General features: G+C 39.5%; 3 protein-coding genes across 4 annotated transcripts; 2 read left to right on the top strand and 1 right to left on the bottom strand.

The window, feature by feature from the left end:
• The first annotated feature begins 393 nt into the window (after positions 1–393).
• Positions 394–3,222, top strand: LOC146161293 (aprataxin and PNK-like factor). The gene is made up of 3 exons (XM_083385645.1): positions 394–1,639; positions 1,835–1,962; positions 2,980–3,222. Exons 1-3 carry the CDS (start codon positions 411–413, stop codon positions 3,141–3,143), a joined length of 1,521 nt encoding a protein of 506 aa, XP_083241771.1. The 5' UTR covers positions 394–410; the 3' UTR covers positions 3,144–3,222.
• Positions 3,223–3,428: 206 nt separating this feature from the next.
• LOC146161292 (galactose-3-O-sulfotransferase 3-like) lies at positions 3,429–7,005 on the top strand. The gene is made up of 3 exons (XM_083385648.1): positions 3,429–3,691; positions 4,631–5,089; positions 5,397–7,005. The coding sequence occupies exons 1-3, from the start codon at positions 3,573–3,575 to the stop codon at positions 6,025–6,027; spliced, it is 1,209 nt and encodes a 402-aa protein (XP_083241774.1). The 5' UTR covers positions 3,429–3,572; the 3' UTR covers positions 6,028–7,005.
• A 186-nt stretch (positions 7,006–7,191) lies between these two features.
• On the bottom strand, positions 7,192–20,067 carry LOC146161291 (phosphoenolpyruvate carboxykinase, cytosolic [GTP]-like). 2 transcript variants are annotated; one of them, XM_083385643.1, is made up of 12 exons: positions 19,918–20,067; positions 15,111–15,240; positions 14,143–14,282; positions 13,217–13,401; positions 12,229–12,444; positions 11,421–11,608; positions 10,559–10,826; positions 10,032–10,145; positions 9,572–9,709; positions 8,990–9,085; positions 8,595–8,734; positions 7,192–8,157 (listed from the first exon to the last, which is right to left on the bottom strand). In XM_083385643.1, exons 1-12 carry the CDS (start codon positions 19,947–19,949, stop codon positions 7,840–7,842), a joined length of 1,965 nt encoding a protein of 654 aa, XP_083241769.1. In that variant the 5' UTR covers positions 19,950–20,067; the 3' UTR covers positions 7,192–7,839. The 2 variants fall into 2 exon arrangements, with proteins under 2 accessions (XP_083241769.1, XP_083241770.1); XM_083385644.1 differs by lacking the exon at positions 19,918–20,067 and adding an exon at positions 16,731–16,846.
• Positions 20,068–20,908: the final 841 nt, after the last annotated feature.

Here is a 20,908-nt window from a genome sequence, read left to right as displayed (position 1 = left end):
ATGTTCAAGTTTCCTGGTATGAAAGGAATGTTTAGTTTCCCCAATGTATGTTTCTGAACAACTTCCACAGGGAATTTTATAATCAGCCCTTCGTGTTTTTCCGGTTTAACTGGGTCTTTAAGTGATGGTAAAAGGTTTCCAATTTTCCTGAGTGGTTTTAATGCTGTTGAAATATTGTGACTTTTTGTTTACCTGTTTTTGGTTATCTTTAAAAGCAGTACTTTTAGTTGTTTTTTACAAGTTAAGCTATATCATAAACTTAAATATCTATACCAATCTTATAGATGAGAAGATTTTACATAAGATATTGCAAAACCTAATGTTTTGTTATTTTCAACTGACTTGTTTCCTTTAGCATCTAAGTTTTGTTTATATTTTATAGGAAACCAAATGAGAAGTCCTGTTTAAATATGGATGGTACTGAGTTTAGCATAACACCATTAGACAAAAGTGGTGGAAATGAAAAGATTGTACTCCAAGCTGGTGAAACAATCCTAGGCCGGGGCAGCTTTTTAAACATAGGTGACAAAAAGGTGTCCAGAAATCATGCCAAAATAATCCTAAGTGATGGGTGTTTAAAACTAGAATCAACTCATGTTAACCCATGTTTTGTCAACCTTGCAAAGGATGGTAAACCACTTATTATTCGAAGTGGTGGTTCTGTTGATTTGACTTCAGGAGATGAATTTTCTCTCTTACAAGATGCTCATTCATATCGAGTTGGTGTGTTACCCCAACAGAAAACCAAAGATGAAAATGGTATGCTGTTAAATAATGGGTCAAATATAGAAATAAAATCAGCTGGAAACGGTGAAAGTATGTCCTCTAATCAATCCAAGAAAAATGAAAATGATGCTGAAAATGCAAACACAAATAATGAAAGTCCGAAAAAACTTGTAAAATTATTTCCCAAGCGTAAAAGTGCAGTGATAAATCCAACTGTGTCAAACGATACTCCTGCTAAAAAGAAACGAAAACTCCCATCCTGGATGCAAGATCTTACAGACAATGACAATAAAGGCAGTCCACCCAAAAGTGTTAATAATGGTGAGACAACCAAGTGCACTCAAATCCCACCCACACCAAACCAAGCCAACACACCTCAGTACTCTAATTGTGAAAACACTGTCAAAATAATCTCAGATTTAAACCTTACAACAGAAGAAGATAACAACAACACAGAAAGACAGTTGCCTAACCATGAGCAAGAATCTGTTATGCCTGAAAAAACTTGTTTAGTTGCTTTTGCCGAACATGATAACTCACAAAGTCTTGCTGCTGAGTTGGATTTAAACAAAAGTGAAGCTGTTGTGCAAACTTTTTCTAGAGAAAATAGTAACAATGAAAAGTGTGATGCTAAACTGGGTGACAACACAAACATTACACCAGATGAAGTTTATGTCCATTCTGAAAGGGAAAATGCCTCCACACCACCTCCCCCTGTTACTGTAGCTACCCCTGCCCGGGAACCATGTGCTTTTGGCAGTTCATGTTACCGGCGAAACCCAGTGCATTTTCAGGAGCTCAGTCATCCTGGCGATGCCGACTATGTTGCACCTCCACCTGAAGAAGTAGATGATGATGATCGGCCTGAATGTGAATATGGGTTAAATTGTTATAGAAAAAATCCTCTACACAGGTACATTTGATTAGCTAAAAGCAACATACTTGCATTTTCAGCATTTGATTAGCTGTTCTTACAACACATTTGCATTTTTAGGTATTGGTTTGTACTAACAATAAATAACTGATTTATTATCATGGGGAATTTTTTACCTTTTTCAATTTAGCATTGTATGCTACTTACATCATGATACGTGTGTTATTATTTAAGGAGGCAGTTTAAACACACTCGGAGAGTGCCTCCACAAAGAACAGTCCGGCAAAGAAATGATGATGATGAAGATAGTGGTGAAAATGATTATGACTTGGAAGACAGCTTTATTAATGATTCTCTTTCAGGTAAGATATGTCAGGGTTGATATCAACTTAAAATTTGCACTAGCAAGCCTAGTGACTACAAGTGTCTACCAACCAGCCATCGCCTGGACAAAGTTACAATAGTCTGTAACTGTAAATTTTTGCACTACCATTTACCATAATTTATTGCAAATTTAGACCGTTTGATTTAATTTAATAACAACATCCCAGTTTTCCTTTAGGCACTTGCCAGTCAGGCATTCTTGTGATCGTGTATTCCCATTGTCCAGTGGTTTAAATTCAAAATCCATACACTCTATGTTTATTGTCTTAATTGACCCAGGATCGGAACAATTTGTGAAATGGATGTAACTACTAAATTGAAAAAAAAATAATAATAACACATCAAGTTCTAGTTAAAGTCATTATTAGAGAAAGTCAACTTTAAGTAAATTCATTGACATAAATTAAATGTTAAACTGTTAAAATTAGTAAACCCGTCTGTATATCAGCAATATTGCAATATTGAAAAAAAAAAACGCAACACACAGCAAACAAATTGTTTTAAGTACAAACATTATATAATAATATAATCCAATTTTATTAGGCGATTTATATTTAATGAAAACGCCTATTCAAACTAGAGTTATTTTAAAAATGTCTCAAGTCCCAGTCATTTGTCTAAAAGACTTTAGTCAAGTCAAATCATATTGCCCAAAAGACATAATTTACACCCAATCCATCAGAAATTAGTGCACTTCTAAGCAAAAAGGTCTACGACAAATTTAGGGCATCCAAGGACCAAAAGTCAGACTTTTATACCTTGATATCATGACAATGCACTAATTGGACCTTAAGGTAATCTTCCGGCATAGATTAAATATAAATTCTGGCGGAAACTTTACCAAAAAACTATGAGATCCAATTGAGAATACTTGACCCACCCGAACCCAAACGCTAACCCAAATATTGTGTGTTGATTTAATCATTATTAAAAACTATGTTGCTTTTTACAACTTGTTTTGGTATATTGCTGTAAGTTTGTATATTGCTTGACAGACGAAAGCCTCAGTGAAGAAGATTCAGAATGGAAGCCATTGTCCAAAAAGAAAAAACGGCCGCAAGAAGAAACCAGTGATTCTGCATCAGGTTCAGAGGAAATAGATGAGTTAATTGGCGATGCCAAAGATTTTGCAAGAAACAAAAAGATGTGGAAAAAATAAAATGTTTTTCGTGTGCCTTGTTATATTTTATCAATCACTGTACGTCTGCCTTGTTCCATCTGTAGAATACCTCTTTCATCTGTCCATTTTTGAAATTATGTTTATTTATTTCGTAATTTTTGAAAAAAAATTCTTATATTTAGTTTGAGGAAGTAGTTTTTAAATTTGGAAGTCAGGCCCAGGGAAAAAGCGTTTGTTGGTGTTGGTCCTGTTGGATAAGTTCGATTTCTATGGGTCACGACCATATTGTTTCGCTTGAGTGAACTAACTAACTTAGCAGGGAAAGTGTTTTTGCATTTAACAACAGAACTGGCCAGTGTTCTTTTGATTAACACCAGGTAAACAGATTTTTGGGACATCCTCAGGGCGACTTACGTTACAACAAAAGTATTTTCGTGGACAGAACTTGCCAGGAAATAATGTCAAGTCATGTTCCGTTTTAAGATCCGCCTAAAATATCCAGTTATCCTTTTGCTGATTTTTGGTTTGGGAATATGGCTCGGCGCCAACTTCCGCGATTCCCTGGAAATACAGCGAACTTCCCTCAGGTATGCAATCGCAAATTACTTGATGTGGGTAACACTAATTTACGGAATGATGAATGGTCGGAACGCTCACAGTTTTATTATTGAATATAATAACACTTGACCCACCTTCACCCAAACGCTAACCCAAATATTGTGCGTTGGTTTAATAATTGTTTTAACGGGGTAACGCTTTAATTAGTGATGTGAGCATTCCGACCATTCATCATTCCGTAAATTAGTATTACCCCTTGATCTTCGATTGTCTTTTCTTTAATTATGTGTACTGGTATTTATTTTTTGTCAGTTCTGTAGATGAGATTGGTCTATACCCGAATGCATTTAGTCCCTTTCCTCTAAAAATCTTCGACATGGATGCTTACATTAAAACCCAGCCAGTGACGTCTTGGGAGTAAAATGACGCTTAGCTGGTAAATTTATGAGAAAATAGGGCGCTGGTCTAGAATCCTACCACAACAAACATATTTTGGGTTAGCTGTTTTGTTGCAATATTAATAAATAGTAAATACTTGACCCACCCTGACCCAAATATTGTGTATTGCTTTAATAATTGTTTCAACGCTGTTGTGGGATTCTAGGCCAGCGCCGAATATAATTGCAGTATTTTGGCGTAGGATTTAGTCAAATTTTGGAATGGAGTTTTTAGTTGACTTTTCGTATACTCCTTTTTTACCCACTGGTGGATTCTTAACCTGTTATTTATTTTTTTGATTGGTTTGATGTAAATGGTTTTCACACCTGGTAAACTTCAGATTTGTTCGGTATATATTATAAGACACCTAGGTAAAATTAATTCCCTCTTGGACAATTGGGCATTCTATGGCAGGTGCACATCAGAATTTGTGTGCACATCTGGATTACACCTAAAAGCAATATATATGTAAAAAAATACGTTGTCTAATAATTCAGTTGCCTGCTATTGACATGTTATCACTTTTACAGGTCGAAGTATGCAATCAATGTGCGAGAAGTGGTTAATCACAAAACATCAAAGGGCACTTGTGTTCCAAAGAAAAATATTTTTTTTCTTAAGACGCACAAAACAGCTGGAACAGTGGTACAAAATGTTTTACTTAGGCATGCCGACAAAAATGGCATCTTCGTTGGTTTATCAACAAGTGATAATGACCCACGCTTTAAGTATGCACAAGGCCACAGTTTTCATCATTCGTTAGTGCGAAAAACTGTCAATCCAATCAATATGCTTTGTCATCATATGAGGTTCAACAAAAAGGAAGTTAGAAAAATTCTTCCCCCTGATACTCTCTATGTCACAATCATCCGAGACACAACGCCTTGCTTTGAATCTTATTTTGATTATCTTCACTGGGACTGTGCAGCGTTCGCACAACTTCCAAATCTGCCATCTACACTTGAGACGTGGATCAGTCAGCCAGAAAAGTAAGAACGCTTTAGCTTGAGGATACATTAGTACTTTATCCACAGGGTTACCATTTACACTTATTTATAAGTGCGATGCCTTTAAAATACAAGAAACATGCTTGTATTTGAGTTGTATGTTTAGTTTATATTCAACATATTTTATCCTACTAGGTTTGTTTATCCTAACAAAACCCTTTACTCTACACCATTTAATACAGTAGATGGATTGTACAGTGTAGTAGCTTTTGCCATTTTAAAACCCAATAATGTTGTTAAATGTACAATGCTTTAAAAAAATTAATTCCAATTTTTTTTATATTTTTAGGTTTTTTAAGGGCAACACAGAGGGAAGCTTTTGGTGGTTTGCAAAAAACGGTATATTCTATGACCTTGGGTTTGACAACTTGAGTGACAATGATACCTACATTGACTCAGCTATTGACGAAGTAGAGGAAACGTTTGATCTTGTTATGATATCTGATTACTTAGAGATGTCTTTAATACTTCTTAAAGATTTGTTATGTCTTAGTTTGGAGGACATAGCCCATATCAGCCTGAACTCGCGATATTCCAAAGCTCACAGTGTCACACCAAGTACTGATAAAAAGATTAGACAATGGAACAAAGCAGATTCAAAAATGTATCAACACTTTAATAAAACATTTTGGAATAAGGTGCATGAATATGGGACTGATCGCATGTCAGATGAGTTAGAGGAATTGCGGAAAATTAATTCTGACTTAATGGAAAACTGCATCGATGGAGGTGGTTCTGTTCCTAACTCAGAAGTTAAGAATAAGCAGTACAAAGTATTTCAGCCAAAAGGCATAGAAATGTCTGCTTATAATCTAAAAACGGGCGCTATAGAAAATGATACATGCAGTAATGTCATCAAACCAGAGGTAAAGTGGTTCAAGTATCTTTTGTCCAAGCAGTACAATCATAAAGTTTCTTGACCTCTGTGTGTAGTTTTTCCAATATCGCACTGTTTTTTTAAGTGTCTGAAAATTTACTGTTGCAAATGTTTATGTAAATCATGTTGAAGGTAGTATGTTTGTGTTTTTGATCAGTAACTGTCATTAGTGTTTTTATATTCGTCAACAGTAGTTTCCACTGTGAAAAAATGTATGGTAATAGTGCCATTTTTTATTCATGTTTGTCATCATGCTTCTAGTTTTAAATGACAAAAGCCTGAAAATACTGCGAGGAAAGTAAAATAATTCTGATTGTAGTTCGTTATGTACCTCTCTCAAAATCGTATACTAAATAACGTCATTTGTGTGATCAATCAAGAAACTAGATGAAATTGAAACCGTTAAAGGTGTTAATAGGCCAAAATTTGCTACAGCATTATATTGTTTCATAAATTTACCTAATGTAGAAATATTTACATTGGAGTGCAAATCATGTCTAAAATTGCAATCAGATTTGCACCGAAACAACCCTAGTGTGTTGAATGATTACCGGCACCACTTGTCATCAGGCTTCTGCTTCGTTCTTCTTTATTTCAACCAGTGTTAGAATTTAATCTAGTTAACAACCATGTTGCTCACTTGGTAATTTTTGAAGGTTAACCTTATTACTCTTTAAAGATATGTGATACACGTTTGGCTCACTTGTACCGAATGATTTCATGTACGTTTTTCAATTTATTGTTGTTTTTACCCATACTGCCAGCAGTCCTGGTTGTTTTATTTAAATAGTGGCATTTCATGCTCGCTGAATCTCAATGGTAGTAGTGTTTATGTTGCTTGCCATTATGACTTTCTGTATTGGACTAACCTCTTCGTTGTTTTTAATATAAAGTTGCATAACTATGATATTTTCTAAGAAAGCACTGTCTTTTTGTATAAAGTCAAGTTTACAACACATAGTATTCCAATAGCTTCCACACAATATTTTTGGCTTGATCTTGAAACAAATGGATGACCTGCTCTCGTAGTGCTTCTTATGCATATCTTATTTAAGTCAAACACAAGAAGGTGAATTCCGTAATCTCTTTTATTTTAAGTACGGGCGTCGCTTTGCTAAAATACAGCATTAGCCGAACGCATACCACTAGGATAACGAAGCTACCTAAAAATGAGAAAAGAACACGCTTGACCGAAGAAACGAAATGAGAAAAGAACACGCTTGACCGAAGAAACGAAATAGCTCCCGTACAACGGAAGACCTTAAATGTAAAACAAATATGTATTCAAGCTATTCGTGTGTGAACTGAACAGAAACGAGAAACTGCTAAGAAGTTTTTTTACACTCTCGACAAACGCACGGACATAAATACGAACGTAGGCAGACCACACGCACACAGGACGCTTGGGGACCATAAATACTCGACGATTGGGCGACGCAACGATCAAAGACTATCAACAACACGTAAAGGGCTTCAAAGGTAAAACAGCCGCGCGTAAATCTAGAAGCAAATTCGGGAAGCGTAGCAAATGTACAACGACGAACCTGAAACAATTTTCGAGCAGAGCGGCAGCATGATTTACGTAAATATCAAGAGGTCCAGGGTTTTTGAAGACCCCCCCCAAAAAACGGTTATTTTGTTTTGCGCGTCCCCAAGACAATACGTACATCATTAATCGCAAACCCGTCAATTGCGGACCGTCGACGACGAAGCGAACGGAGGTAAATAAAACACGGACTTTTTCAGTCGGTAGGATTGCCTAGAGCGGGAGCGCCGCGTACCCCTTAGTCGAAGTGGTAATTAACAAGTGCAGACAACGAGAACAGTGGGATAATGGTTGTGAACGGCGCGTTCTTCACATATCGCGCACTCTGCTTTCCAGCGCGGACAGCTCGTCGGCTATCTTGGCCGGAAGATCGACGTTCACCTGGTCGTCGAAGTATTTGCGAATGGCCTCGACCTCGTTCAGCCAGAAGTCCTTGGGCAGGTGGAAAAGGCCGTCCATGTCGACTTCGCCGTCCAAACCCTTAAGGTTGATGGCGCCAGGTGCTGGTACCATGCCGATGGGCGAGCTCGTTGCGATATCTTCACGTCCGTCAGTCCGTGCGAAGATCCACTCCAGCACGCGCGAGTTTTCGCCAAAGCCGGGCCACATGAACTTGCCGGCGTTGTTCTGTGGAAGAACAGTGTTTTTAGCGTGAAGAGCAGTTTTTGTGTAGATAGTTTCAACGGCGAGGTTCCGCGGTTACTTTTTTTAGTAAGACTAGTTTTTTTGTTTGCACCGTTTTTCATGCAAAGGTGTTTTATGAATAAAACCGCGAACGCGGAAAAGTTAGGTATTTCAAAACAAACGATTATTATCCAGTCCAAGGTTTTATAGCTTGGGTTTTTCGGCAACATTGGTGTCTAAATATCGGAGAGGTTTCAGGCGGTCCTTATAGATATTTCAACATTCGATTCAAAGTCTTTTTAATACTTAAATTGTTACACAAGCAATGATTTTTTTTTTCAGGGGAGCGAAATTCCTGCATTGTTAGTATAAGGTATGGCAACAACGGTTACGTAAATAGTGATGTACGTCATAAATAACAACAGGGAGAGGTAGGGTACCTTTCTGAACCAGTTGACGTGGAAGATCTTGGGCATGTCACGTGACGGCTGGTTGATGCTGAGCCAGTGGTCGAGGTATTTGCCGAAGTTGTAGCCGAAAAAGGGTCGCATGGCGAACGGGTCGTGCATCACCATTTTGCCTGAGGAAAACGATGTTGTTCTTGTTTTAAAACAAACATGGAACAGGCATGACCACAAAGAGGAGAGAACCGAAAACATTTGAGGTTATTCCTTCGCACTAGCAAACATGTAACTATCTCTTTTGGCATCCTTTTAACTCATTATTTGGAGCGTGAAAGGGATTTCACACAACATGTGGAATATAGCATATAACCACTTTCTAGTAACTAATTGCAAATGCAACAATATTTTCAAGTTTCCAAAGTTGGTGATACCTTTGTGTTCTGCGGCAGCTGTGGCTTCGGATCTCATTGAGGCTCCGATGAAGACTCCGTGTTGCCAGTCGAACGATTCGTACACGAGGGGAACACCTGAGACGATAGGGAGAATCGTTAAGGCGCTTTCTTCACACTAGACTAAAGTATTACGCTTTATTTCGGGTCATTTCTTGACCTCTGAAACTGTTGAAAGTCTGTCCGATGTGGCACGATTAAATCTCAATGCAGACAAAAAAACAATAGTTAAATTTGACGGCAACACAATCTACCATTTAAAGTTTTTTCATGGCGGTTTACAATGGGCGAAATCCTAAGTGGGTCAAATGCGTGGCACGGTATCAATCTTGTAAACTTTACTATTCAACAGTTTTCCCATATAACTCTTTGCTTACAGCCAAGGGACAACAAGGAACAGTTTAAAAGCTTAAATTCTCAGTAGAAGACTTAGCACGCAATTTCAGCAGTGTTTTCGATAGCTTTACCCAGGGCTACATTTCAATAAGACACAGTTGAAATCCGTAAATAGCCAGCAGTAAACCTAATGTACAGCACACACAAAGCAGATTATCGAAAGTTTACCTTCAGGTCGCCTTCCACCGAAGATGATGGCCGAGATGTGGACGCCGTCGTCTCGTTCCCAGTCGGGGTCAATGGTGGGGCATTGTTTGGCGGGGGCGCAAAAACGCGAGTTGGGGTGAGCCGCGGGTTCGCTCGATTCTAAGGACAGAAACGTGATTGTATAATTGACGTTAAGTTTGTATTGTTCTGTGTGAATTCGGTTTCTTATACAGTCTATATTCGAAACTCCAAGAATTTACTGTTTTCGATTTTAACGAATCCTTGGAGAGGGAATTCACTGCTAGCCATTGCTTTTAAGTTAACTTTGTTTTTGAGCAACTTTATGGTCGATTGAAGTACACTTTTAAGAATTTGTAAATTGTTATACAATTGTAACGGGAAACAATTTGGAAAGCGTGGTATGGTGAATCTTTTTATTCGCCGTTGTCAATTAACCTAGGTACTAAGTATGACGCAATACCTGGAGTCCACGGTTTGTTCTTCCAGGACGTGACACTGACACCTGGTGGCGGGAGTTCGTCCATGCCTTCCCAGTACACTCCACCGTCCGACGTTTCGGCAACATTCGTGAAAACTGTAAAGAAACACCATGTTTACAAACATTAAACTGGTATTCGAAAGATAAAAGTGACAGAACGCAGTTTGGAATCTGTTTGACACTCACGCCCATTTTTTGCTGGATTTACGTATTACGGCTAGCTGAAAATATTGTCCCAACTTTTGCGCCGATCATGATATTCATACAGCATAATTTATTTAAATATACATGCAGATTTGCATTTTAACATTTGCCGAATGGGTTTATGTAATTTGCCTCAGAAATCAAAAATGTTACACCATTATAATAATCATTCACCCAGCAATTTTGAGTTAAAAATCACAAAAAACAGTACGGTAAAGATAGGAATGTCTCCACCACTCCCAAAAAAAAATTCGGCAACAGAACACACAGTTTGGCCTGTCGAACGAAAACCGTCGGGCGCTTACCTGTGTTGGACATGCAAGCCTTGAGCGCGTTCGGGTTGGTCTTGTTGGAGGTGCCGGGCGCAACTCCGAAGAATCCGGCCTCGGGGTTGATGCCCCTCAGGCGACCCTGGGCGTCGAACTTCATCCAGGCGATGTCGTCACCTACACACTCCACCTTCCAGCCGGGAAGGGTCGGCTCCATCATGGCCAGGTTGGTTTTGCCGCAGGCGCTCGGAAAGGCGGCAGCGATGTACTTCTTGCGACCCTCCGGGTTCGTTATGCCCAGGATCTAAAAGGAGTAACGAGAAAAATGCGATTTAAACTTTGTGACGTTTTTGTTTTCTAAAAGAGCCCAGACAAAAAACTAGTTGAAAATGACGTTTAATCACTGATGGGTGTAGGGATTTTCGATGATATTGATAATAAAGGGCAATTGTTTTAAAAATCGATGCGACTCTTTTCTTCTTTATGCGTCTGTTACAATAAAGCGATGTATCGTTTTTATCTTCACTTGTATTTTATGCTGATGATGGCATAAGTGAGGTATTGCCGAAACTTTTGTAAATAACTGTTTTTTTTAATATAAAGGCATTTTATTTTTATTGAAACATTCTAAGAAACCATTCCAAGTGTAAAAAATATATTGAACACTAACAAACTTTTCATATATTTCGTTGGTCAAAACAAAGATTTTTGAGGCTTTACTGTTTCAAATCCTGCAACTCTAAAGTTAGCCAGTTTTACGTCTTATTTAAATTCAGGTGGTCTGCTTTCTGATTTTATGCCTTTTTTTTTTAATTCAAACGGTTGAACCCTAAACAAAGCTGCATTACCAGCGATCATATGAAAACAAAGACAAACAACACCACGCCCACATACGCACCAGCATGTGTTCTGCAAGCCATCCCTCCCGCTTGGCGATCGTGGATCCGATCCGGAGAGCGAAGCACTTCTTGCCGAGCAGCGAGTTGCCGCCGTAGCCGCTGCCGTACGACATGATCTCGTTACGACTGGGAATGTGCGAGACCAGAACCCGCTGGGGATCGCACGGCCAGTTCTCGACAAGGGGTTCTGTGATTAAGGAGGAAATGAAAGGGTTAAGACTAAAGGCTTGTTGGGTGATTGATATAAAATACTGCTAATACATTGTTGGGCTACGTATAGGTGCGAATCCGACCGTCCTGGTATTTAGACTAGAGGGTGGTGCAATTTAGCCGCATATGTAACTAAATTATTGAATTGGTCATGCTAGGGAGCGAAGAAATGCACCACAATCTATTTAAGCGTACACACCGAAAATCATAGTGCCTACCGATTTTCTTATTGGAGCTACGTTGATTTAAGACAGTGGCTTATAATATTTATCATTCCCTCTTCCAAATATTAAACTGATGTCATACCAACTATTGGCAACAATTTACAACAATACTGAACTATAACAATACTTAGCTATACACATGCGGATATTTTTGTAAAACATATCAGATGTTAAAAGTAAGCTAATAGCAGTAGTTTTTCCAAATGTCAAATTCAGTGGTGTCTAACGTGGCAATCGGACCTTACTCGAAATCCAGCTTTTAAAAAAGCCAAACCCTTTAGTCTTGTCGTCAAGCTTAGCTATACTAGTTTGCCGAAAACCAAAATAAAATCTATGGAATGTGGGTAAAAAGTTCAAACGGCAGAAAACTCACTCTTGAGCGGCAAAGGCGATCCGACCGAGTGCAGGCATTTGACGTACTGGCTGCCACCGGCGCTTCCGCCAATCAGGTCGAAAACGGTGGGAGTGATGCGGGTCATGACCCTCATGCTGACCACCACGTAGCGCGAGTCTGTCAATTGGACGCCGTTCTTGGAGATGCTGCCGCCCACCGGGCCCATGCTGAACGGGATCACGTACATCGTACGACCTGCCGCCGACCGAAAGCGTTTTAGTTAAGTAGATGTAGATTGAATTGGTTGTTAAAGCAAAGAACGGACAATGTTTTGTAGTTTGGGAAACCCTCTGTAGGGTCGCAGATTTAGAGTGTATTATGAGGTGTGCCTTTTTATAGTTGGTTAGTACGACTTCTGAAGGAATGGATCGTTGTTGTACACACATGTGTACTAAGGTCTCAATACTTCGTACGGTACGATTATTGCAACGTAAATATTAATCGGGACCTTTTTATCACCCATTTTTGAAATTAACTCAACAACAATTATGCTCTTCTCAGACCTTTACCCATTTTTCACCGTGGATCTTTAGAATTTTATTCCTACAAGCTCGTTGTGAAATTGTAATTCAGGCGCATTTTGTACAATGATTTTAAACGGCTGTTTAAAAAATCTGAAAACTTTTACTGTCCAGGTATTCGGGAATGAGTTTGAATCTTCACAGCAGGCTAGTTGTGTTTCTAGTCTGGCTTGCATGAATATCCTTAATTGATCGACTAACTCGGTTACTTATAAGTCGGTTTAAGACTTGTCTTACGGTGAACTATTTACTAATGCGATTATTATTTACCGTATATTAGCCTCTTCGAAATTCGCACTGGTAAACGACAACGCCCTCATAATATTAGGACACTAGAGGCCAAAGCCACAAATATATCCTCGATGGGCTGACTGATATGGCTAGTGGCGTATAATCAGAGCTTGTAACAGAAAAAGCAGTTAATGCAAAGAAACAAATAACCTCACCTTTCATGCAGCCGGGGTATCGCTCGCCCATGGCCGACTCGAGGTCCGAGGGCGACATCCACTGACCGAGCAGCCCGGTGACGCCCTCTCGTGGCGTGGGGATGGTGTCGCTCTTGTTCTCTGTGGCAATCACCGTCTTGCTTTCGACACGCGCCACATCCTTAGGGTCGGTGCGGGCATACCAGCTGCGAAAAAACGCATTTAGCTTAATGTCACAATTTGGTACTGTTTTTGGTGCAATCACGTCCAGAGTTAAAAGCGCGAGTTGGAAACCTCGCGAGCCTCCCTGTTAGTTTTTGTTGTTGCTGTTAAGTTTCGGAGTTAGCCGCCATAGGGTATTAGTTTATAACGCGAAAGCCGGGACTTTTTTCATCAGTATGATTAGCTTGTTTTACAATCTTTTGGTCAAGCGAAATAACTAAAACAGTAAAGCCCCAGAAACCTTTTTGGACATAATGTTTGAGAATGTTTTGTTAATTTTTCGCGTCGTTTAGTTGGCCTAGCTCTTCAAAAGCAGCCTTGCTGCGTTTTTTGCACTGCCATAGTGAAAAGGAACTCATCGTTTTCTAGGTAACAGCGCAAGCTGAACCACGTCATCCAGTAAGCATTAAGTTTTTTTTTAGGTTTTCTCGGAAACTATGTGGACCCAGGAACCAATAGAGTGTTAACCGCTAAAAAACAGAAAGGGTGAACAAAACATGCGCGTCTGAACGACGTAAATATGTCGAAACAAGGCAATAGAGCAAAGGGCGACGCTGTCAGACATGTATCAACCGTTGGCAAATCGTGACGCGTACATCCACATTTCGACATTGTTGGAATGAAAACGACAACAAAAATTCTCTGAACTGCGCCGTCAAGCGCCAAACGTCGCATAGCAGAAGGGAACGACGCTCAAGCAAGTCACGACAAAACTTCCAGCTTACCAGTTGTCGTATTTCGGCAGCGGCTTGATCTCGCCGTCTTTGTGCATCTCGCGCAGGAACTTGTTGCTTTCGGCCTCCGAGCCGTCGCAGATGTGAAGGGCTTCCGGCTGACAGAGCTCGTATTTCTCAACCACGTAACTCTGCAGAAAGAAGACGCCTTTAGTATTATCGAGGCGGATCGGTTAGAAAATTTTCCATTATTTTTTTTTGAAGTTTATTCGGGGCATCCGTATTGTCTGAATCCGGCCCGCCAACGCAAAATCGTGACCTGTTTTACAAACTAGACACAAGCTTATTCATACCAGCGTTGCGGTTGTGAAAAGTCTACACAGTTCAAATTTAACGGCTCGCAAAGCCTTCTAAGTTTGGTTTTGACCCGCGACTACAAAACTGTTGCCTAGCCCCCCATACCCGTTATATACAGTTTAATTTTGAAGTATTGATATTAGCAACATTAAAATGAAACATATTTATTTTTAAAAAGTAAATAAACTGATTTTAGATTTTGATGTTCTGTACATTATTGCAACTTTTTTGTGTTTAACCATACAAAACATTTTGTATTTAAAATAATACAAAATTGATATTATTGCAATAAAATAGACACAACAACAATTTATTTACTTTTTTAGTTTTTCTTAGTGCGATATATGGGCCTGTTTGAGTATTGAAATTAGAGTTGTATAGCTCTCAAGCTGCAACAGGCCAACGCAATTACAATTACATCATTACACAACAATTTTTGTTTTTGCACAGCCAAACATAAAGCAAATCACGATGAAACATTAAAAATGGTGATAGCTTTCGTAAAACAAAAGCGAGATACCAGTGTTTGGAATCACTGAGCTATACGGTTTTAAAACCATGTAGACAAGACCGTGTGCTGTGTACGATCTATAATAGAGGTAAGGGGCAGCCGATTTCAGAGAACCACTTCATATTACAACACGAATGTACAATTTTCCTACCTTGACGCTGGGTGGAAGGGTTTCAAGGTCACCTTGTAAAACCCTGATCTGGCTTTTGTGTCTGTTGCTTATCACCCCAAAGCCTGAGGCGACCTTGGCAGACGTGCGTTGTAAAATCAGGGGATTGGGCCTGCAAATAAAGTTGGCGTCGTTAAAATTACGCTTAGTAAGGGATAAATTTGGAAACGCGCAATTTACCGTCATGTGCTTGCGCAATACGTGACACTAATTCAAACGTATGTTTCATGTAAAGCAGCTGTTATTAAACGGCCGAAAGCAGTGAGTAAGTAAATTAGGTGACGTTTCAAAAACAAAACGTTGACATTATCTGCACAATGTATCCTGCGATAGTTCAAAAGCAGCTCATCGCGTATTTTGGGACGTATAGCATGTTTACAAGCACAAACAGTTATCATTCAAAACACGAACAATGCGGTACCTGTCAAAGAGCGCTATTAAACACAGGGTTAAAAAGCCGAATTGACGCATGTTTGTAACCGATGGGAATCGATGTCATCGATTGCACCGCCCTTCCTTATTGGAAAGCACGAGTGTTATATTGCTTTTACGGAATGCAAGGAGGGATTTGCCATTACACGAATGGATTTTCCTTCGACGGATGAGATTGCACATTGTACGACGGCTTACTATGAAAATAGTACTCGTGTCGGCTTTAGGCTATTTTAAAATCAAGGGATTCAGTTAATAACTGGTATTTGCGTGAATTTTTCGCAACTTTCTCGGCCGGACGTCGAACGCAAAAGGCTGACATCACACAGCGCTGAGTCACACTGGACAATCGACGCTGATTGGTCGACTAAGAGGCGTCACCGATTGAACAAAGAGCGACGCAACTTTGGCGATGACGCATAATTTAGTCAAGCCGAACTAGGGTTGTTATTGTTGTTTTTGCCAAAAATATAAAATAAGCAAACTATTACACGGTTTCTAATCATTGCGCTCGTTCGTTGCGGCCGTACGACATTGTTTTACATAATGAGTTATTTTATCAGAACTCAAACATTATTATCCCCGGTTTTGTCGACAAATGCGGCCGAGCGTGAAGGTACAGCTGATGGATTGAAAGGCCTATTTACGTTTCGCCGTCCCATAAGCCAACCTAGCTGGTCTGCTAGAATATGCGGCTGTTAAATTGTTTCGTCATCTTTTGTATTGCCTAATTGGTTCTTCAGTGAAAGAGAAACAACCATTTTCGATATATGGAAAATGTTGCCCATTCATAACTCTAGTTGTAGACTGAGGTGGAACAGAAGACGAAAACGTATTTTTCGTCTAGAAAAAATTACCTCACCACTATACCAGCAGTATTCCAATATTGCTTAGTAACAATGTTCGAACCATAAACCATGACATATACTAAATAATTAACGGAAGGAACATATATTTACTCTCCATGCGTTTGACAAGCAGAGTCTATACACAACAATATACATTAAACCACGAATGGGCGCCTGTTTACAAAACAATAGATTGGAACGAGTATATTTGAGGCAGAGTTTTAACAGCTTTTTGTGATATTACAAAAGAAGTACACTTAAAAGCGCAATACCCTTTTACGAAAGTTTAACAAGAGTTAACTCTATTATAAGGACAACTCACTTTGCTTCTCCCATTGTTTTGCAGATGTGTCTTTAGAATGGGTAAATACTTTGACTAACTCTTGCGAGCATATATATATATATATTTAAACCCTGTGCTACAGTCTTGGTCAAGCGGACGACAGAGTCGAATATAGTGGTCGGGGTGGCGAGCGGCGCGCTTATATGCGGATAGACGCCGTGACGCTCGCACGCTTTAAAAGTGCATACGTAATTTTGTGACGTGGTAAGAAGCACGCTCGAAAAACGAAGAGCGGCGTTTGGTCACAACACGGGATTGTTGCGAAATCCTCAAGACACGCCAGGCGGCTATTTCGACATAGATGATGACCAAAGGTTTTTTATGTTCTCTTGTTTAGGGTCTGCGTGTGACGAACGTGGGTTAACGATTCCGGCATCAGCTTACTACCAAATGAACCGCCCTTTGGTATTGCGATTATGCTTAAATATCGTATACGAATTAAGGGCGGCTTAATATTAGAGAAATTGCAGAATAAGTTAGTAATAATCACACGTTTGGGTGTAGAATTCAACTAAAGTTTGTCTATTTGATTTACAAACACTTTAGCCAGTTACAAAAGGCGAATTCAGTGGTTAACAACCAAATGATTTCGATCATGTTAAAGGAGGCGAGGTAAGGTTTTTGACCTGGATGTATACAGCATTTACGCTTGGCTATTTGTTGGCAATTAGTCAACGTGCCGGCGAAAATACCGGCATTGCGCACGGGAAGTCAGCGACAACAAAGAGCGTATAGTTTCGTTGGTAATACGACTCCAACGTGTCTTGCGTATATGTTCTATCAAAAAGAACCGCAGCTTCAGTATAGACAATTCAAAACACTGTCTTGGTACCGGTACTTGGTGGTCAAATGTTGTGAGAAATTTTGCGGCTTGACCGGTTTGGCCGCTCGGGATAAATCACGCCCCTTTATCTTTGTTCTCACACAGCACAGGAAACGTAGCTTTTGCCTTAAACACGGGCCTAACTGTGATAGGCCGGCCCGTGACCCGCCTCCGACAGAAGCGATACGCCTTCCTGATCCTCCTTCTGATTGGCTGAGCGCTGGAGGCAGGGTCGCACCATTACAAGTAGAATAAATTCAGAAATATTTAGCATAATGCTGACGTGGAAGAAATAAAATAAAACGTACGGGCGGTATTTGGGACGGCTGATATGTCATGAACGCTTTGGGAATGGGAGTGTATTCAATGTCTGGAAGTAAATCGTTTTAATTTCGCCAGATATTTCAGATCACTATAGAGTAGACCGTAGATGGCACATTTTGAAAGGTAAATATATTCCTAAAAAGGTTTATCTAAAATAAAAAAACACGTTCTTTGTTTATCATGTAAAGGACAAAGCGCAAATCAAGTGGCCAGGGTGTCACGAGTGTATCCGAGCTTTGCCCAAGTCGGCATAAAGGCAATTGCACCCATGTCATACATTTCTGTTTAAACAGACGCACAGCCAGACACCTTATGTCTTTTAGCTTAAGACAAACAATCGCCGAAACGAGTTGTTGACTCGGCCAACAAACGATTAACCGTGACTACCAACCCCAATTAATCTGGTGCAAGTCGTTAAACGCTCATTGATATGCTCGACTTTTACACATTCTCATGTGAGAAGCTCGAACATCTGTTTACGCAGATAGCTGCACGTAGTTTGTCTTAAATGTTTTCTACTAGGTCAGTGGTTCTCAAACTTTTTTAAAAAAATTACGCAACGATCACCCAGTAATTTGTTTAATTGCTCACGGTCTTTTAAAAATATACACAAAATAACATTTGTTTTTAATGTAATCAATGGGACAGGTGCACTTGCTCCTTTGCTATCAGCTCGGTTATGTTAACCTCTAACGAATCATTTTATTGAGTGAAGCAATCACGAACAGTTTTAAAACCGTGACCGTACAGCTCACAGTGACAGCGCAGCAAGCTGTAAAACGTAATTCTCGTTAGCTGCACAACGCTAAACTATGACGTCACAATGGGCAATTCAATAAGGTACAATAACGTGAATGTACAACTAATCAGCTTGGTTTGGAAAAGTAAGTTTCCTGAAAATTTTATTGCACAAAAAGTTTTCTTCTTCAGGAGCGTCATGTTGTTTTTTTGTTAGATGCTTCGTGGTCCCAGAAAATTGTCTCGCGGACCCCAGTTTGAGAACCACTGTACTACGTAATGTATGGCAGCAAGTTATTTCGTTGTGATAACACCAATACGGCACGTAGCCACTCAGAAAATCGCACCGCATTGATCAACACCTAAAACCGCATAAACAAAAGCAAAGGCCTCAAAACAGTTGTAGTTCAATTGGTCTCGTGCGGACGTGCACGCGCAGCAAACCTGGGAAAAACAACAGACGGCGAACGTGCACCAAGGTCAATTTGCACCAGGGTCAATCTGCTCTGCATAGGCGCTGCAGAGGGTGGCACCACCTCGTGCCACTGTCACCCGCAGCTTTACGGCGTGCACCGGCAGCGATTTTCCTAGCGGAAGACCCAGTCATCGACGCAAACAAGCCCGGGTTGCGCAACCCCAGTCACGTAGCTGGCAAAAGTACACACGAAGTGCCGTTGACGAGAGGCGTTTTCTCTCAGTAGTTTCTTTGTGCGAATCGAGTTGCGGTCCTTTCGACCGGCGTGAATCGCTGCGCCAAAAAACCATAGCAATCCATGTCCGTTTGCGCCGATTTTCACGACGCGGATTGTCACGGCAGCACGGTGTCTGACGCTCGAGGTCACCGGGCAATCGTCGAAGCGTGACGCGCGAGCCGCGATTGGCTGAGAGCGTGGGCGTCGGGCGTCCTCTTTGTCACGTAGCGGTATTTCGCAATAGCTGACGGATCACAGGGGCCAGTAATTTTCCCAAAACTGGACAGCGCCGATGCGCGTTGGAAAACTGCCCAGCACCACTAACGATTGGGTCATCTCTAAACGAAACTTTCCTTTATATGTGTTTTACTTGTGTTTTTGTAAAAAAAAAAGTTTGTTAACACTTGGTATATCAATTCATAAAAAAAAACATAATATATATTTTTTTAATTATTAATTTATACTCTTTTTTCACGTGTTGAAGTAAAAATGGTGGCAAATATTTAAAGCACAAATGCAAGCAAATTTTTGCTTGTAAATTGTACTTTATTTGCCTGTTTTTAAATAGTAAAGTAAACAACTAACTAACCTGAAAAGCGTTAAAACCGAGAGGGGAGCCATTGTTCCAATTCCTGAGTTAAGATGGTGACAAAATAAAGGAAAAATTACAAAAATATCCTAAAAATTTCCTACATACACGTATTATCTATCTACAGACCTAAAAAGTGAGCAAAAAATATAAACCCCTGTAAGCAATTACTTTATATTTTGTGAAATCAGAAGAACATAAAACCACTTTATGGCAAAAAATTATGCCGAATAGTATTTTTTATCTACCATATATAAGTTAAACTCAATAAACAGCAAATATGGAGCTTCTTTGCCTTGATTGCTTTAAAAAAATAAACCATACAATGTATAATAAGCTTAGTATGTGTATCCACAACAGAATCTTGCCCTCCAAGAGAGTTGGTAGTTTGGCGTCATAACTCGTAAATATGAATCTCACATAAGTTGTTGGAAGTTTGTCTAACATTATGAATTTAATCACAGTATGCCAAACGAATATTATCTCTAAACAATTTGGAAACTTGTTTGTATTATACAATTAAACCAATTTAGGTAAAATTAGTGCACCAGAATATTATAGTTTGCCCAGATCAGTAGCTTCAGTAGTAAAAATGTTTAAAGGGAATTTTAACGAGATAGGTAATTACTCTAAAATGTGTTGATGAATATATAATTATACTACTGAGGACATTTTTTTTCTCACCAAGCTGTAATAATAAAAATAACTTGTAGAAAGTAAGTAACTCAAATAAATGCTAATAGGGGCTCCATTCTATTAAAGAAGCAAAATAAGTCTTTGCCAGGTGAAGCAGTTTAATGATAACTGAAAAAGGCAGTTCATATATACAACTGAACCACATGTTTTATGTTTGTGCATATAACTGTTTTCTCAGCATAGGCATACTATATTAAATGTAACAATGTATTTTTATAAAGCTTACACAAATAACTGGATCAATTTATTAGAAATTATGGCACTGGTTGTACCACAACACACATTATTCGGGTTG

This window comes from Ascidiella aspersa, chromosome 3 (genome assembly GCF_963924565.1).
Source record: "Ascidiella aspersa chromosome 3, kaAscAspe10.2, whole genome shotgun sequence".
Taxonomy (NCBI): Eukaryota; Metazoa; Chordata; class Ascidiacea; order Phlebobranchia; family Ascidiidae; genus Ascidiella; species Ascidiella aspersa.
Note: the sequence above shows the minus strand (reverse complement) of the source record. Positions and strands in the feature narration are given on the sequence as shown.

What these genes read in the sequence shown, in the direction of transcription:
- LOC146161293 (XM_083385645.1), top strand. Translation starts at nt 411, where the DNA reads ATGGATGGTACTGAGTTTAGCATAACACCATTAGACAAAAGTGGTGGA. An exon ending in AGAAAAAATCCTCTACACAG is followed by an intron (nt 1,640 to 1,834) that starts GTACATTTGATT and finishes TTATTATTTAAG; the next exon opens with GAGGCAGTTTAAACACACTC. An exon ending in TATTAATGATTCTCTTTCAG is followed by an intron (nt 1,963 to 2,979) that starts GTAAGATATGTC and finishes ATTGCTTGACAG; the next exon opens with ACGAAAGCCTCAGTGAAGAA.
- LOC146161292 (XM_083385648.1), top strand. Translation starts at nt 3,573, where the DNA reads ATGTTCCGTTTTAAGATCCGCCTAAAATATCCAGTTATCCTTTTGCTG. An exon ending in ATACAGCGAACTTCCCTCAG is followed by an intron (nt 3,692 to 4,630) that starts GTATGCAATCGC and finishes TCACTTTTACAG; the next exon opens with GTCGAAGTATGCAATCAATG. An exon ending in TGGATCAGTCAGCCAGAAAA is followed by an intron (nt 5,090 to 5,396) that starts GTAAGAACGCTT and finishes TTATATTTTTAG; the next exon opens with GTTTTTTAAGGGCAACACAG.
- LOC146161291 (XM_083385643.1), bottom strand. Translation starts at nt 19,949, where the DNA reads ATGGCTCCCCTCTCGGTTTTAACGCTTTTCAG. An exon ending in ATACCCCGGCTGCATGAAAG is followed by an intron (nt 12,445 to 13,216) that starts GTGAGGTTATTT and finishes GGTCGGCGGCAG; the next exon opens with GTCGTACGATGTACGTGATC. An exon ending in GGCTTGCATGTCCAACACAG is followed by an intron (nt 10,146 to 10,558) that starts GTAAGCGCCCGA and finishes GTTTCTTTACAG; the next exon opens with TTTTCACGAATGTTGCCGAA.